Below are 16,696 nucleotides of genomic sequence, written 5' to 3' on the forward strand. Positions count from 1 at the left end.
GACTGCTCTTCAGCTTCCTTGGCAGTGCCCTTGCTTCTTCTGGTCAAGAATTCAACGGCCTAGATTTCCTTCTGCACTTTCGATTTTGTGCCGTTCCCTCAACCCATAAGGGGTCAAACTATGAATTTATCTCGGACTAACGGGTGCAGGATAACACTTCCACCAGCCCTTGTATTTTTTGTACAGTGATGTCCATGGTATCCATACCCTATTGTTTGAAGAAGACAGAGGTACAGAGACTCCTGAGAATGTCCTTCCACTTTAAGTGGTTAACCATGTTATAGATGATTGCATTTATGCTGAAACAAGTAGATTTGGATCAGGGCCCCAGTCATTACAGTGACGGAGAGGCTGCAATGGAAGTCGCAGAGCACACAAGGATCTGATTCCTAGAAGTGAAGAAAGGACATGAGGAGTAGAAGGAGACTTGGCAACTTAGATTTAATGCTGCAAAGTACAAAGTTGTGCCTCTGGGGTGAAGAAACTCTAAACACTTGTTTATTATGTGACCAATGCAGGCATTATCAAATAGTAATTATGCCTATGTCAGGTGCGCCTATTAGAAACTTAGGCTCCGATGAATCATAGTATCTGAGCATAAAACGTAGGCTCGGATTTACCATAGTATTGCATTGCCCTGGCATCATGCACAGTGTCGCAAGGGCAAAACAATACTAGAGTCAGAGTTACCAAGCAACCAAAGGACGCCTTGCATTGCCCTGCGTTTCCTGGTAAATCTGGAGTAACGCGAGGCTGTGTAAGTTGCTGCTTTGCGTTACTCTGCCCTGGGATGGAGTTCCATGGTTGGAGCGTGGGTTTTCCTACGCATTCACCCATGGATTATGGTGCATTCCCAGACTTACCAAGAGTGGTAAACATGGTATTGTTTCACAGTACTACGCCTTCCCACCACCAGAGGCACAGCAAGGAGAAACATCTTTATTTTTCATAATGGTTTCCTCTTCCTAAGTGCCCTGCTGCATTCTACCATTAGTAGTAATGGGGTAACCCAGTAACCCTCAGAACCCGAGTGTGAAAGCTGAGCAATAATAATGGTTCAGTCGGGGAACACAATTCATTTGAAATACTGTGGTTAATACATATTACTGGACATATCCCTAACGGGGATATAAGAAGACGCACACTACTGTATGTAATTCTGAAGGTCAAACTTTAGTAGAAACCTTGTACAGAGTCAATCAACAAGTTATACGTAGATGTCCAAAACAAGGAGACATATAAACTGTATGAACATTTAGTGATTGGTCGTGACTGGTGACAAAGTGCTGTGCAAAGATTAAACAAAAAGACAGATATTCATACAAATAAACAAAACATTAGGTAAAGGATGTCCACTTTAGAGTACAATAGTCACAACTGGGTGAAGTATTTCCTTGTTTTTTCTTCAACTTCGTGTAGACGGATACACGCAAAGAACGTCGACGTTTCAACCCTATATCTTAGTGCAGATTCATATGCATCTGTGTGGGGTCTTCATCAGGACTCAAGGAGGGGGTAGGACAGCCTGAAAGTACAAAAAAGCGTGATTGCTTGCTTCAGTGGGTCCTTATGGGTGGGAGAATGTCAGCCCGGGGTCACTAATGTAGACACTGATGCCCAAAGCAATGCAACTATAACCTTAAAAGAAATCAAGGGAGCATTAGCCAAAATTGCACCCGGGAAAGCTCCGGGATTAGACAAAATCCCTGGGGACCTCTTTCGTAATGAACCCTCTGTATGGGTGCCATATTTCTGGGTTCTCTTTAACGTGATAATGCATGGTATGAAGATTCCACGGAGCTGGGCTGGAGCCGAAATAATCCAGATTTATAAAAAAGGCTCCCCACTTTTACCAAATATTTATAGACCAATTAGCCTGATCGACATTTCACAAAAGGTTTTTGCCCGTCTAGTGCTTTCTAGACTTCATGGAGGAGCAGAACATACTTACGCCCCTTCAGGCCGAGTTTACGGAAAATATGTCCACTATCGACCAAATTCTTAGGCTCCAGATGCTCTACTGGAAGACCGTGTCCTTGGAGGGTGGCAGCCTCTATTTAATATTTGTTGGCCTCCGGTCAGCCTTCGACTTGGTCCCTAGGGGCAAACTCTGGTCAGTTCTCTATGAAATGGGGGCCCCTCCACAAACCATTCACCTTATTAAGCTACTACACGAGGAAAACTTTGCGCAATAAGGTATGGCAAGGATGGGAACCTTACTGCACCAATTCCAATTAAGTGTGGAGTACGCCAAGGCTGCGTGCTAGCCCCCACCCTGTTCAGGCTTTATATTAATGGCCTAATAGATTATTTAGCAACAGCAAAAGATCCTGATGCCCCTAAACTTGCATTCCGCCCAATAACTGCAATGATGTTTGCAGATGATACCCTGCTGGTGTCTAAATCCCCTATGGGGATTCAGAAGGTTCTCGATAAATTTGAATTTTTCTGCAGACAAAGGGGTCTGGAAATAAATACGCAGAAAACCAAATTTATGGCGTTCAACTGTCCCAAAAGTTCCAAGATCTAACCCAATACTAGCAGGGAAACCCCTAGAAAGAGTTACTTCTTTCGATTATTTAGAGGTAACAATATTAGAAACAATGGATTGGGGGGCACAAGTTAAAAAATCAGTTCTTAAACTAACTCAATCCTCAGGAGGTATAATGAAGGTCTTCTGCAAATCTAGTCAGAAATTATTGAGTCCGGCCATCGAAATCTATGAAGTCCAAGCACGGGGCGGAGCATTATATGGTGCGGAGCTCTGGGAGCATGTAAAACACGAGAATCTCACCCAGGTAGAGAACTCCTTCCTGAGACAGTTAGTAAAACTGCCAAAGAGCACCCCTCTTATCCCCTTACGTCTAGATCTAGGTTTTACAGCAATTACGGATGTAATAACTCTAAAACCCCTGCTCTACTGGCGTAGACTCTGGGCTACCCCAGAAATGTCATCACATAGAGAGAAAGTAAGGGAAATAATGTATTTGAGGGGGGCAGCGAGACTCCCGTGGTTTGCCTACATCAAACAGTGGCTGGTCCGGCTTGGACTGGACGAGCTGTGGGACCATCCAGTGACTTTTGGCCCCAGTCTTCCCAGGAAAATAATGAAAGTATTTTGACGAGTACCAATCAACCCAACTTCACAGCTGCTCCCGAACTGGCCGACTCACGTCAGCCTTCCTTGAAATCAAAGAGAGGTATAGCTTTGAACCAATTCTAGATGAAATGAAACCGGCAGAGGCCAAGAAGCTATATCTCCAGTTTAGATACGGGACCATCCCCCTAAGATGCTACACCCATAAATGGGGGGATGTGCAAACTTCAAATTGCCCAATGTGTGAATGTATGGAGGAGACCATCCCGCATGTATTATTTTCCTGTACCGCGTACCAAAAGGCAAGGGAACGCTGGTTGGTCCAGATCTGTGAGAACCTTGGCACGAGATGCTGCACTGAGGCTTTTAGGATACTGAAATATGATACCAGCATACCGATAGTGTACTCAGTTGCAGGGTTCCTACATTCTATGTGGCACACGAGTCGCAAACATCTGAAAGCGTGAGCGAAGAGGTACTGGGTCATCTCCTATCCTGTACCTGACTTATCCTAATGGAAGCAGGATATCAATAATACTTTCTTAGCGAGATATCTTAAAACAGGTTGTACTAACCCCAGAAATATGTATTAGTGCTATTGGCCTTAGACACTAGTGAAGGTAATTTCTGACTTCTGTGTCTTATGTTTGAGGAACTTTTGAGTACAGGTCATCCTCTTTTTTAGTATTTTTGTAAAATACTTGTTTTTAGGTAATTTATTTATTTATTTAGCATAATTGCACTTCCAGAGTATGGAGTTCTATATAGTGCTATGAACTAATCCCCAGTAATTTGAATGTTTCTATGATAAATTAATTTCCTGTGCATTCTCCATAAATTTTAACTGTCACAATTTCAAATGTATTGCCATGTTTTACCGATGTACTTTTTGAGGTTATATTAACCGAAATAAAGTCTTTGTGATGAAGATGAACTTTATCTGATTAGCACCCAAATACTGTTAAAATATGGTTTGCTTCATTAGGACAGAGGTAGAGCATCTTATCACATCTCAAACAATTAGGGCAACTCTCTGTGTGAGCTCGGTGACTGGTGTGTGCCTAAAACATCTTCTGGGTTTGGTTTAGTTTGGTTTGATTGATGCCTTAACACTATTGCAAATATCCCTCACATAGGTATCATCTATTAATTTCAGAATGTTATTGGGAGGGCTGCAAACCAAACTACTGGAATCCAAAGGAAGTTATTTTACACCGTAAAGTGCAAACAATCAACACACTTTTTGTTATATTCAGACAGTTATCTTACACATGTAAGTAAAACAGAAAGCATGTCTATTTTACTATTTGGACTGTAGGATGCATCTTTTTGTACAGTTTTTCATGAGTCAAGGGTAAGCCTGACCCTATATGGGTGCCCTATTGTACAATTCTCTTTCACAGCCTGACCTACAGATGGCTGCCCCAAGTCTTGGATATCATGGCCCTTACTAACTCCTGCCTTTGTTAAAGCAAATGCACATTGCCACTGTCAACCCCATTCCTCTGTCACCTAATGTACATTCCTCTTCTTTATTTTTTATCTTTACTGCCTACTGTCTACCTGCAAGCTCTGTGCTGTTTGGTTTCCTTTTGGATGTAGACATCTGCATTGGCTCACCCCAAGCTGTCTTCCTTGAAGTCTAGTCAGATTGTGGCTCTGGTTGATAAAATGAGTACCATTGAGTTGGGTAATAAGAAACATCTGTTATTCAGCGCCAAGATACCTACGGGTGAACGTGCGCTTTACAAATACATATGTTATGTTATGTTATGTTATGTCAGGTGTCTCGTGAGACCTTACCGCCTGCTACCCGCTGCTCTCTGTCAACCAAAACACCTGGTGCCTCTGGTACTGGAACCAAGAGTCCTATCCCACACCAAAACTGTTCAAGCCACAGCGACATCAGTAGCAGCGCACAAACTCCTCCTCACCCATCCGTATCCGTACTCTGTACACTGCTCGTTGGCAGACACATACCTCACAATGGCACACGCATGCACACACACACACACTACAATTAAGGTTTGTCTTCAGGATGTTTCAGAATGGGCACCAAATTCTTTCTCTCAAATCCACGACTGTTGTTTGAAGTCTCTCTTCTGTTATTATAATTTGCTCCGTATCAACATTAGTCTCTTTTCACTGCTTTTGTCTTCTCATACTACTTCTTCACTGGTGCGTTGCGTTGCTGCACCCCACATCTAACATGCTGCTTCACCACAGGTTCTCCCAGCAGACTGCGGCATACGTAACATTCTCAGTGGTCCGTTTGTGATGGGCTTTCACACTGACCTCTGCTCTCATTCTTTATCTGACATAACACAAGGTTTCATCATTAGAACATTACATGTAATCTGATTGGCTTTGGCTGATTGGCTTTGCCTAAGCTTGCTCATCAGACTTTACAATGTACGGCTGCCTCTGTCAAGTAGAACAGCTTGACAAAGGGCTTTACATCCTCTCTAGACAATCAGTGGATTTGATGGTGCGGATCAGACGTAATAAAGAGCAGTCAGGCTTTCCTCCAGATCCTGCACACGCCTTGATCACCTAGATTTGTCCAATGATCTTCTAGTTATTGTAAAGTTCACAAAGCAGACTTGATGATGCTTCACCTTTCTCAGCAAATCATTCTGTGTAACGCGATGCACTGAAGACAGCATCATGGAGGCAGTTGGAAGGTTCTCCAGGTTTGGATCTTTCATAGATCACTCTGCATGAAATTATGCACAACCTCTGAGCCAGAATTGAAGGACCCAGTATACTCTAGAACTGGTGGGAGGGATTCAAGACAATGAGATCATGGAGCAGGAGTCAGGAATTAGACATGGGCGGAAGCAAGGGATCTCATTTTCTCCGGGACTGGTTCTCTCTGAATGCAGTGCCCCAGAGATGCCTATTTTCATTTCCTGAAACTCTTCTTGGAAGTAGCACTTAACACTGCACTGGACCGCCACCGATTCCTGATAACAAATGTTCCTTCCACTTCCAGGTGTGTGTGGCGACCCGCAGGCAGTTGAGCTTCTAGTAGGATGGATGCTAGATCACCCCGGGATCTCAGAGGATCTCGCTTTGCCTTCCTCATCTCAGAACGCCCAAGAAGAAGGGAACGTTGACCAGCATGATTTTGAGGATAGACATCGGGATCCGCTATCCTCATCAGATGTAGAAATGCCTCCTGGGAAGAGAAGGTGAGGCAACTCCTTTTAATATTCACCCTACTCTATGAGGAAGCCTTCTTCTGCGAATGCTACCTCCCCTCGCAGAGCCTCTTCTACCAGGCGTACACAACATGTCACGTCTGAGATTTACAATGGAACGAGGTGTAGATTTAGTTACATGATAATCAGAAAACTGAAAGGCAGTCCTGTGTCTCTGTTGGGGTGGTTCAGAGTTTGTCACATTCCACCAGACTGGTCCTAACCTCTGGATTTCCCTGGAGGTCAGTGTACCTCCGAAGATGAACTTGAAAGGTGGATTTTTGTCAAAAAACACAAAGAAACCGATGCAAGCTATTGTGTATATGTTATGAGCAATGTGTAAAGGCTAGAGATATGAATTGATTTAAGACCCTTATTCTGAAGTGTAGACTGAACAAAATATGGGACTGAACTAATATGGAGATGAATATGAGTAGGAAGAATTTAAACAAACATGTCATATTTTGCCTTTGTAAACATCAACCACTGGGATGGCCAACATAGGTCGGGGTAAAATACTTATCATAGTCACATAAGAGAAATGTGCATGTAATGTGACTCACTGGAACTGATTTACTTGGTGTTTATCCTTAAAATCTGAGGCTGTATCATGAACATGTGCCTTAGCAGAGGCCACAGTTGAGCACAGATTGCACAGCTCGAAATAGGGAGAAGACCTCCTGCTCTGTGTTTGTGATAGAGAATTCTAGCCACAGATTCCCCCCCTTTTCAATATTCCCTAGGCTTCAGACTGCATCTGTAAACTGTTCATCCACACATCGGCATAACCTTAGGTGCCACCGTGCGGCTCCGCACTGATACCGTTCCACTCCACAAATGACATGCAGAGCCTACATAACCAGTACACCAGTGCACTGACATCAGTTCCTTTCTTTTAACGCCGCCAGAAGCTTCCTCTTTTATCTCTCAGAGGTGAGACATTTTGATTAAAAAATTAAGGGAGCGTGTAAGGGACGTCACCCCTAAAAAGGGCAGGTTTTAAGCCCTGTAGGGACTGTTGCAAATAGATGTCTGTGACCGATACCCATCAGGTGTGTTTGCAGTGCCTTGGGTCGAGTCACGGCTCCAAGGCCTGCAGTGAGTGTGTGTCAATTCTTTGTGAAACTTTACATCGCCAAACACAAGAAGACCCTTTGACGGCACCTGTCGAAGATGCTGTCCTACTTGAAAATGTATTACCGTCCAGTTGACAGAGCCATTCCAGAGGACAATCTGTGCCAAGATCCAAATTGTTGCGTTCACTTGAGAAGGTCCAGAGGCATCACCATGGCTCTCAATCTCGCTTCTGGAGTCCTTCGACTTTGGAGCCATTCCTGCATCTGGTTCTGGCACAGCCTGATTTTCTGGCTCTGTCTGCTGCTCTCAAACAGATCAAAGAGTTCTATGTGGCCATTCTCCGACTCAAGGATCCTTGGTAACTCCTTCTAGCACGCCTTCGGGCCCCACTGAGCCAAGAGTCTCTCCCTCTAGAGTACAGCCAGCAGGTTAATCCTCGGCACCAGTGGGACCCTTCGAGCCTATCACAATACCTCTAGCTCCAATTCCAACCTCTGCCCACCCGACTCAAGCGCCACGGTCTTTGCTGATTCCTGGGACTCCAACGCTGGTGCCGAATCCATAGACACCAGAGGATTTTATTTATTTATTTTATTTTTTTATTTTATTTGCTTCTATAGCGCTGGACTCGACCCCCTGAGGGGTATCTCCGCGCTTCGCATGCTGTAGATAAGAGAGTAGGGTCTTGGGTGCTGAACGGTTGGATGTCTAAGCTTCCCTATAGAGGTAGGTTTTTAGTGCCTTCCTAAAGGAGAGAAGATTGGTGTTATGGCGCATGTCCAAAGGGAGTTTATTCCAAAGAGAAGGTCCTACATAAGAGAGGGCACGGCCACCCTGCCTTGCTTTTTTTATAAATGGAATTTTTAGTAGGGATTGGCTGTTGGAACACAGAAGGCGTTCCGATTTGTAAATTTGAAATTTCTGAGTCAGGTAATGGGGACCAGATCCGAAGAGACTTTTGTGAATGATACAGCAAATTTTAAATTTGATTCGCTGGCGTACAGGCAGCCAGTAAAGCTCTTCCAGAAGGGGCCTAGATTAAGTTTTTGAAGGAACATTGAGAACCAGTCTGGCCGCAGTGTTTTGGGCCACTTGAAGTCAGTTGATTACATGTTCATTTGCTGAAATGAGGAGGCCATTGCAGTAATCCAACCGACTTATTACAAGCGCCTGGACTAAGGTCTTTCTGTAGCCATCTGATAGGTAGGGAAAAACCCTTCTCAAAAGGCCGATTGTCCTAAAACAGGATCCAGGCACTAGATTCACATGTTCTTTTAGGACCAGGTTCTGGTCTAGTCTGACTCCCAAGTTCTTAACTGATTGTTTTGGGCAAGGAATCGGTCCCAATTCCAGAGGCCACCAATCTGGTGACCACAGAAGATTTGCGTTCCCAAACAGCATGATTCTGTCTTGCCCACGTTACACTGGAGGCAATTAGAAGCCATCCAGTGTGATACCGCTCTCATACCCTCAGCAAAGGAGTTCTTAATTTCTGGGGTTAAGGTCTGAAAGGGGAACAAGAGCTGGGTGTCGTCAGCATACGACACAGGGGTAAACCCATACTGTCTCACAATGTCAGCAAGGGGGGCCACATACACATTAAATAATGTGGGGCTTAGGCAGGAGCCCTGTGGGACCCCCTTGGTGAGCTTCCTAGAGATGGAATGATAGGAGCCCAAGCTGACGCTTTGTGAGCGGCTTGTGAGAAAGCTCTCCAGCCAGGACAGAGCTACGCCTTCGATCCCCACCTGCTGCAACCGGCCGAGAAGAATCTCATGAGACACAGTGTCGAAGGCTGCAGACAGGTCTCCCAGCACCAGAATCATGGAGCCTCCTCTATCCTGTGTCATTTTGATGTTGTCTGACACGAAGAGGAGTGCAGATTCGGTGCTGTAGTTGGGTCTGAACCCAGATTGAGAATGGTCCAGACCCCCTGTAGCCTCAACAAACCGTGACACATGAGTGTTTACATGTTTTTCGGCCAGTTTGCTTAAGAATGGTAGTAGGGAGATGGGGGGCAAGTTGGAAATTTCTGACCAAGGCAAGGCCGTGTTTTTACGGATGGGGTTTACTTTCGCCTTTTTCCAGTCTTGGGGGATTCGTCCCTCTTTGAGAGATAGATTGATGATCGTCTGTATCATGGGAGACAGAAGATTGCTTAATAGGGCCGTTGTTTTTGCTGGAATGAGATCTAATGGGGAGCCGGTTTTAATACTACTAATCAAGGATAAGATTTCTGTTTGACTGGTTTCAGGGAACTCAGTTAACTTAGGTTGGTTTTTATCAGAGGGCCTCAGAGTATTTTTAATGCTGGTCCCAAAGTTTTTAGCCATTGTGATCTTTTGATAGATGGTGTCAATTTTTTCCTCAAAGAAGAGGGAAATATCATTACACAGTGATTGGGTAAATTCATCAGGATTCTCACAAGCCAAAGGCTTTACAAAGGTCTGTAAGATCCTGAACACCTCTCTGGAGGAGTTCCCTGCTTCTGCTAGCTGTGATGTTAAGCTGTTCTTTTTAGCTAGCCTAATATTTTTATAGTAGGAGCTTAGAGCTTCTGAGTGATCAGACCCCTATTGTACTCTCCAACTCAACACCGGACTTTGGCTGAAGTCACAGCCAATTGCTGTTGAGGTGCTGCTTTCTCCATTTGATTTGCCCCCTACACAAAGGAGAACATATCCTTACACCCCCTTTTCATCACAGACTCATTGTCTGCAACGCATGTGATGAGTTTGCTCAGCCCTATCCTGAGGAGAATTGGTATGTGGATGTGCAGGAGGCCAGAGGCCTGGACACTGCCCCTGAATGGGGTCTTCTCTCATCCCTTAGCCCGGCAACAAAAGAATCCTCCTTCTACGCCATGGTAATGCATAGGGCAACTGAAGTCCTTTTCCTCCAGCTGCCCACCTCAGAGGTGAAAACTAATATGCTGACAAAAGTCCTCCAGCCCTGGCAAACACTTTCTGAGCTCCTTTTGCCGTTTAAGAGACACCTGCTTTGGGGCATTAGCCAGACCTTGCTCTGGCCCACCAGTCAACAGCCAAATTATGCAAGAACATCACCCTGCCCAAGGCGACCCTCAGAACCCCTCCTCCCAAAGCTTGGTGGGGCAGAATTCTGCAGGCCAAACTAAACCCAGGACATTCCCTCCTGAAAGATAGTCAAAACGTGTTGAAACCTTTTCAAACAAATGTTTTCATCCACCAGCTTGGTGCTCAGACCAGTGAATGCCAGCCGTCTGTTGGGGTGCTATTTGCACATCCTTTGGGACTCTCTGGCTCAAGTCCTCACCTATGTTTTTGATGATCTCTGAGCTGTACTTGTCCAGGTTACACAGGACGGTCAGGGCACTGACAAAAGAACAAGTTACTTTCCTTCGATAACACTCTTTCTGGCGGCGCAGGGCGAGGCAAATACTTTATTCAGATTTACCAAGCCACGCAAGGCCACCCTGCCAGGACGCTGCCTTGTGTTACACTGCATGCTGGGGTTGTTACATCAGTGGAGTGTGGGTGTTCCCACGCATCCACCGATGCATTCGGACCCAGATTTACCAACACTGGTGGACTTAGGAAATGCATCAGAATTGTGTGAGTTCCCGCCAGAAGCGCAACAAGAAGAAATATCCGTATTTCTCCTCGTTGTTTCCTCCTTCGAATGGGCTGCATTCTGTACCAAACTTATAAAGAGGAAAATGCCTTTGAGGATTGTTTTTGTGCAGAAAGGTTCCCCACAAAACAATCCTGCCTACAATGCAGGTACCATGGCACCACGGTGCCAGGGTGCCTGCGTTGGTTCAAGGCAGCGCATTGGGCGCCAGCAAAAGGGGAGGACAGGACTCTGCCATATAATGATAGATATGGGGCATTCGTGCCCTCTCCTTCTCACACACCGCAGCACCGCAGGGTGTCTTCGTGCATTGCGTTGTGTAAAACCTTGAAAATCAGCCCTTTCATCTAGCTGCAGTTTCCTCACTGACCCTCCCAGCCTCCCTGTTTTGTGGTTGACCTCTATTCATTAATAAGATCTCAAGTCTCGGAGTCTGCACTCTGGTCCCAACCATTTGCTTTTGAGGCTCCGCGTCTGGGGTCGGACAGTCTTGAAAGCAACTGACATCAGCACACGGCTATGGCTCCCGTTTAAGCTCTGCACCTCATTTCTTCATCAAACTGCGTCAGAGCAGAGAAGATCAGCGCCACCCACTGGCGTGCAGAGGTACTGCTGAAAAATTCCAGATCCAGCCTGACACCTGGGGAATATTCAAAAGGTGAGTAATCTGCGGCTAGATAGAGTCTCCACTAGACAAAGCTACTGAAAGTAAGTAGCTTGTTCTTCTGAACTGTACTATCTACAGCTCATTAACCAAGAAGAATATTTTCTGAGTTAAATGTATGTGTTTTATACAGCTCAATATCAAGAAACAATCGTACAACTCGGATCCAGGGCACGAGTTCATGATACATCCTTTGGTTAAGATCCGGGATTCATGGAGCGAGGTTGGACACACTGCTGCTCTTGACTTTGTTCTTTGACTTCCAGTTCTCACTCAGAAGATAATAAATACAAAATTATGCAGTTGCAGAGCTGTGGGCTTGAACTGAGAGTTGCCAGAGTAGTTATGCAAAGTGAAAGGAGAATGAGAAATAATAAAACTGGATAGGAAAAATGTGAAAGGCAAATGGAGTGAATGAACAAAGAGGAGAGAAAGAAAGACTGAGATGAAGTCAAACATGAGGAAGGAAAAGTGACAGGAAATATACAAGGATAGAAGGAAGGGTGGAAAGAAGATGAATGATGAACTTAGGATAGTGGCTTTTTTCCAATTTCTTTTTCAGATCGTTTGATTGTTTTTTTAAATCTTCGATTTCCCTGTAGTTCTTTCGTAGGCGTAGGAATTGTAGGAGGTAACTCGTTTTAGTACACCACCTACACCTCCCCACTTTTATTATTCTCATCCAGGGAAGACAATAAAGTATTTTTGTTCCACTAGCCAGAGAATTTGTAACCATCTCACATTTTCTTTTCACGATCCCACGCACTACACATACTCACCAATTACTGAAAAAAAGTGCTCCTTTTTTCTACGTAAGTCGTAGCATGCCCGTCCCGTAGAGGGGTGGGAAGACCCCAATGATGAAGCATGACACTGAATCAGGTTTCAGTGTGTGAGGGGTATTTTACATTTTTTTAAAACATTGCCCTTCCCACAAATTGAGAGAAGGAGCTCTGATCCATTTGCACCATTTTTCACGTATGACTAAACACTTAAAATAAAAATAAAAATAGCAGCACACACATGGGTGCATAGATATTCACATAATACATGGTAGAATCCACATCTGGAGCAACCAGGTAAGCCCAAGAATTAACAAGGTGACCCTCGCCAGGACCCACAGGCCAACGGACCAGGGATCGTGAAGAGACCTCAAGCAAATCTGCAAAGAACCAGCCCACAGGACACTCGTGAAGTGGAGGTCGGAAATCTTTGGTGCAAATATTACTCATGGTCAGGACTATACTGAGTCCAATGTACAGGCTCAGGAATCATCACTAAACATATGCAACTGCAAATGTACGCCGTGCACAGGGGTTTGGTTTGCACGGTCCCCACAAGGTATATTGGTCTCAGAATCGCTGAGAGGGCAGATCGACCTCAGGGACCGTCGGGAATCCACCTCCTGTGTTGCTGAAATCTTCAGAGTCAACAGGAGCTCAGGAGAAGCAAACCGGTCAGATGCGTTTAGGTGCCTGCTTTTGCAGGGGAGTAACTCCTTTACTCCAAGGGAGATTCTTTAGTCGTACAGCATTGTGCAGGCTGTCAAAGTACTTGGTTTCTTCTTAACAGAATCTTGTCAAGTTAAAATCTAAAGTCCTGTAGTCAGGTAACCCACTTTACACCCATGGGAAGGGGTTGGAAAGATTCTGTGGACCCCACTAGGGGAGGGGCAGGACAGAGGGGTGGCTACACCCATGTCCTTTGTCCAGTTTCACGCCAGAGCAGGAGCCAATGGCTCCCAGAACTGGGTTGAGCTGGACTATGCACAGGGGCACCAAATGTGCCCCCAGTGCAGAATTTCTGGCACTCAGAGAGTGCACCCACTCAGCCCCAATGCACTCAATCCTGTCTGGGAGGTGGTTACAACTCCCTGTGACAGGATACCCATTGTCATGCCTTCCTCTGTGCGAGCTTGGCTCAGCAGCAGGAGGGCAGACCCGTGTCTGTGGCTGGCAGCATCCATTTTGTGCTGCCCAGGTCGAGAAAGCTGGTACTAGGTAGACCGGTGACCCACATATGTCCCTTTGGAAGGATGAAATCATACCTCTCACAGCAGTTACTGGTGTGGAGGTGTGATTCCAAGGTGTTTGACACCAAACACAACATGTTTCTAAGCAGCCGTTTTAAAGTTAGCATTTACAGCGAGGTTATAATGCACTGAAACATATATGTCTGGCTGCATCACAGACGACCCTGGAGAATGGTCTCCGAAGGCTGCAAAGGGGCTCTGCTCATGCAGGGGAACCTTCACACGTAAAACCGAGCACCCTGCCTTAAGGATTGTTGTTGCCTGCCTTAGGGGTGACTGATAGGTATTTAAGTGTAGTGATTTAAATAGATATAGTGAACCTATATCTTAAGTAAGTGGTGCAAGCACAAGCTTACACAGTCTGCTATAGCAGGTTGGTTGTGTCAATTTGGATGGCCTCTCAGGGGTGGCATAATACATTTTTCAGCCCATGGGAGGCCTCTGGGGTACCTATGCCCTGGGTACATGGTGTACCATATACTAGGGACTGATAAGGGTACCCCACAATCTAATATGGAGTGTACCTACAGTACATGCATATCAATTTAAGGTAGTAAGCAGATAGACTGGGGTCCTGGACAGCAGATCCCATTTAGACTAGGCCAAAAACAGCGTGACATAAGTAAAAAGTGGGGGTAACTATATGAAGCAGATACTAAACATTCTGGCTATACCCCGAGCTGGAGCCCGTCTGTTAGAGCTACGGCATTTATGCAGCTGCGCTGGGGATACCACTGCGTGCAGCTGTAGCAGTTTACTATATCTATTTTACACTGGGAATCCCACATATGCTATAATTGTATGTTGGTCCTAAATTGAAGTGTTAAAAGGGATCTGGACAATCTTATCCATATTCCATGCTGCTTGGGAGCAAGTAGAAAGGTCTTGTCTTGAGAAAGACTATTTTAATACATATACTCAAGCCTTGAAAAAGTCGCATTGGCGACAAAACACGTGTCAGCTGTGCCATTGCTGTAACAACCTAGTGTAATCTCCTGGCTGACCTCAGGATTGGGTTCTGACCTTGGAACCAATACCACAGTCTCCGTCCCCCACAATAAGGCACCCACAGTCTGAAGTAAGGATGAGACTTTATTGATAAACAATAATACCCTATGGAAAGTACTCCGAAGGATGGAAAAACAATAAGAAACGGGTTCAAGGCGCCCTGTATTAACCCCAACGGCTCGCACCGTCCTCCGCATGGATGCCGTTCCTGGCATCCCCCAACGGAGGGCACTGCGCTAAGCAGTGGCCGACAATGCCACTCGATCTGGGTCTTTCCGTGACTTTAATGACCGGTAACACCTGGTCTAACTGTCCCCCACATGAATGCTGATCTCGGCACTCGCCAACGAGGGGTACAGTGTCTCACAGTATCTAGCAACGATACAATCGGTAAGTAGTTGTGGCCACATGAGTAAGGTATTGATTAATGTCCCCAGATGCTTGGGCAAGGATGACCGGACGCGCAGGAGCTGCCGCTCTACTTGCGCTCCAGTCCGTATGTTCGGTAAAGTACTAAGTCTCTGGTAATTCCCCCAGTAGCTCAAACAAAGCGTCCGGACGCCCAGGAGCCGCCGCTCTGCTCACACTCCAGTTCGAAGGGTAGTATCAAGTCAATGGAGATCTAGCGTGAAAGCGCAAGCGTCGAGTTCCTTCGAAAGCGCTGCCAAAACGCACTTCAGGCTATCACTCCAGCGATAATTCTAGGGCAATAAACAAAGGAACGCTGTTCCTTACCTCACAGCGCAGCTCGGGGATGTCGGCTCTGATTCTGCAATATCCGACGCTGTTCCCTGGTAGCTGCCATTCTTATATCGGCTTCTGGGCTTGCGCATGCGCAGCGCACTGGATTCTGGGGATTGTGGTTCCGTGCTTGCGGTACGGGTCGTTGCCGTGACGCTTGTTACACGGCGCCCATACAGACCGTGACAGTACATCCCTCCTCACACAGGGACCCCACAAGGGCTAGGCTTCGTGGGATACTAGTTGTGTAAAGCCACAACCGCACGCGGCGCTGATACACCAGAGACGGGTTCCCAGGACTTCTCCTCTGGACCGTACCCTTTCCATGCAACAAGGTACCACAACTTGCCCTTCTTCCACTTGGAATCGCGGATGCCCTCGATCTCATATTCCTGTTCAGCATCCAACTGAATGGCCGAGGATGCCGGGGGTCCCCTGGAGACAGAAGGTTTCAACAGATAGATGTGGAAAACAGGATGGACACGCATGGTAGAGGGCAACGACAGCTTCATGTTCACCGGGCTGATGCACTTTTCAATCCGAAAGGGTCCTATGAATTTGGGATGGAATAAGCTGTGTTTCCTGAAGTGCATATTACGGGAGGAAACCCACACATATTCTCCCACCTTGTACAAAGGTCCCGGTCTCCTATGACGGTCCCCCTGTGTCTTGTACCTTGCCTTGGCTTCCGCCAAACACTTTTGGGTGCGCAGCACCATTTCCTTGATGTGGGTTGTTCTCCTAGACGTCTCGGGCAGGCTTGCGTTCCCCGCCGGATGCACAAACGGGAGGAATCGCGGATGGTGCCCATAGTTACCGTAAAACGGCGACACCCTGGTGGAACTGTGTGTGGCGTTGGTGTAGGCTATTTCTACCAGCCACAGCAGCTCAACCCATTCCTCCTTACCCTGATCGATGAAACTGCGCAAGTACTGTTTAAGGGTTTGGTTGAGTCTCTCCGTTTGGCCGTCCGTCTGGGGATGGCAGCTGGTGGACAGAGCGGAGGTGACATGTAACGAGGAGGGATCACTGAAATAATATCGAGGGCCAAAATATCGACTTGCCAAAATATCGTGGACAAAATATCGACAGTCAAAATATCGAGTTTGTATCTACAAACAGGTAAGTACAAAAATATCGAGTACAAATATTGTTTACAATAATATAGATGTAAAAAATATCGACTTTATTAAAAACAGTGTTAAATTAAATTGATATTAAATTTTAATTACTAAAATATACTTAAAAATACTTAAATTAAA

The 16,696-nt window shown here is 45.8% G+C and overlaps 1 protein-coding gene across 1 annotated transcript in view; it reads left to right on the forward strand.

Moving 5' to 3' along the window:
- Positions 1–16,696, forward strand: part of LOC147725878 (putative E3 ubiquitin-protein ligase HERC1) — a 1,064,842-nt gene that overhangs the window by 520,924 nt on the left and 527,222 nt on the right. Inside the window, exon 37 of the mRNA XM_086963380.1 lies at positions 4,254–4,370. Within this exon, the coding sequence (XP_086819506.1) occupies positions 4,254–4,370 (117 nt within the window). The remainder of the gene's footprint in view (positions 1–4,253; positions 4,371–16,696) is intronic.

The sequence above is a fragment of the Lissotriton vulgaris genome, chromosome 3_1 (genome assembly GCF_964263255.1).
Source record: "Lissotriton vulgaris chromosome 3_1, aLisVul1.2, whole genome shotgun sequence".
Classification (NCBI taxonomy): Eukaryota; Metazoa; Chordata; class Amphibia; order Caudata; family Salamandridae; genus Lissotriton; species Lissotriton vulgaris.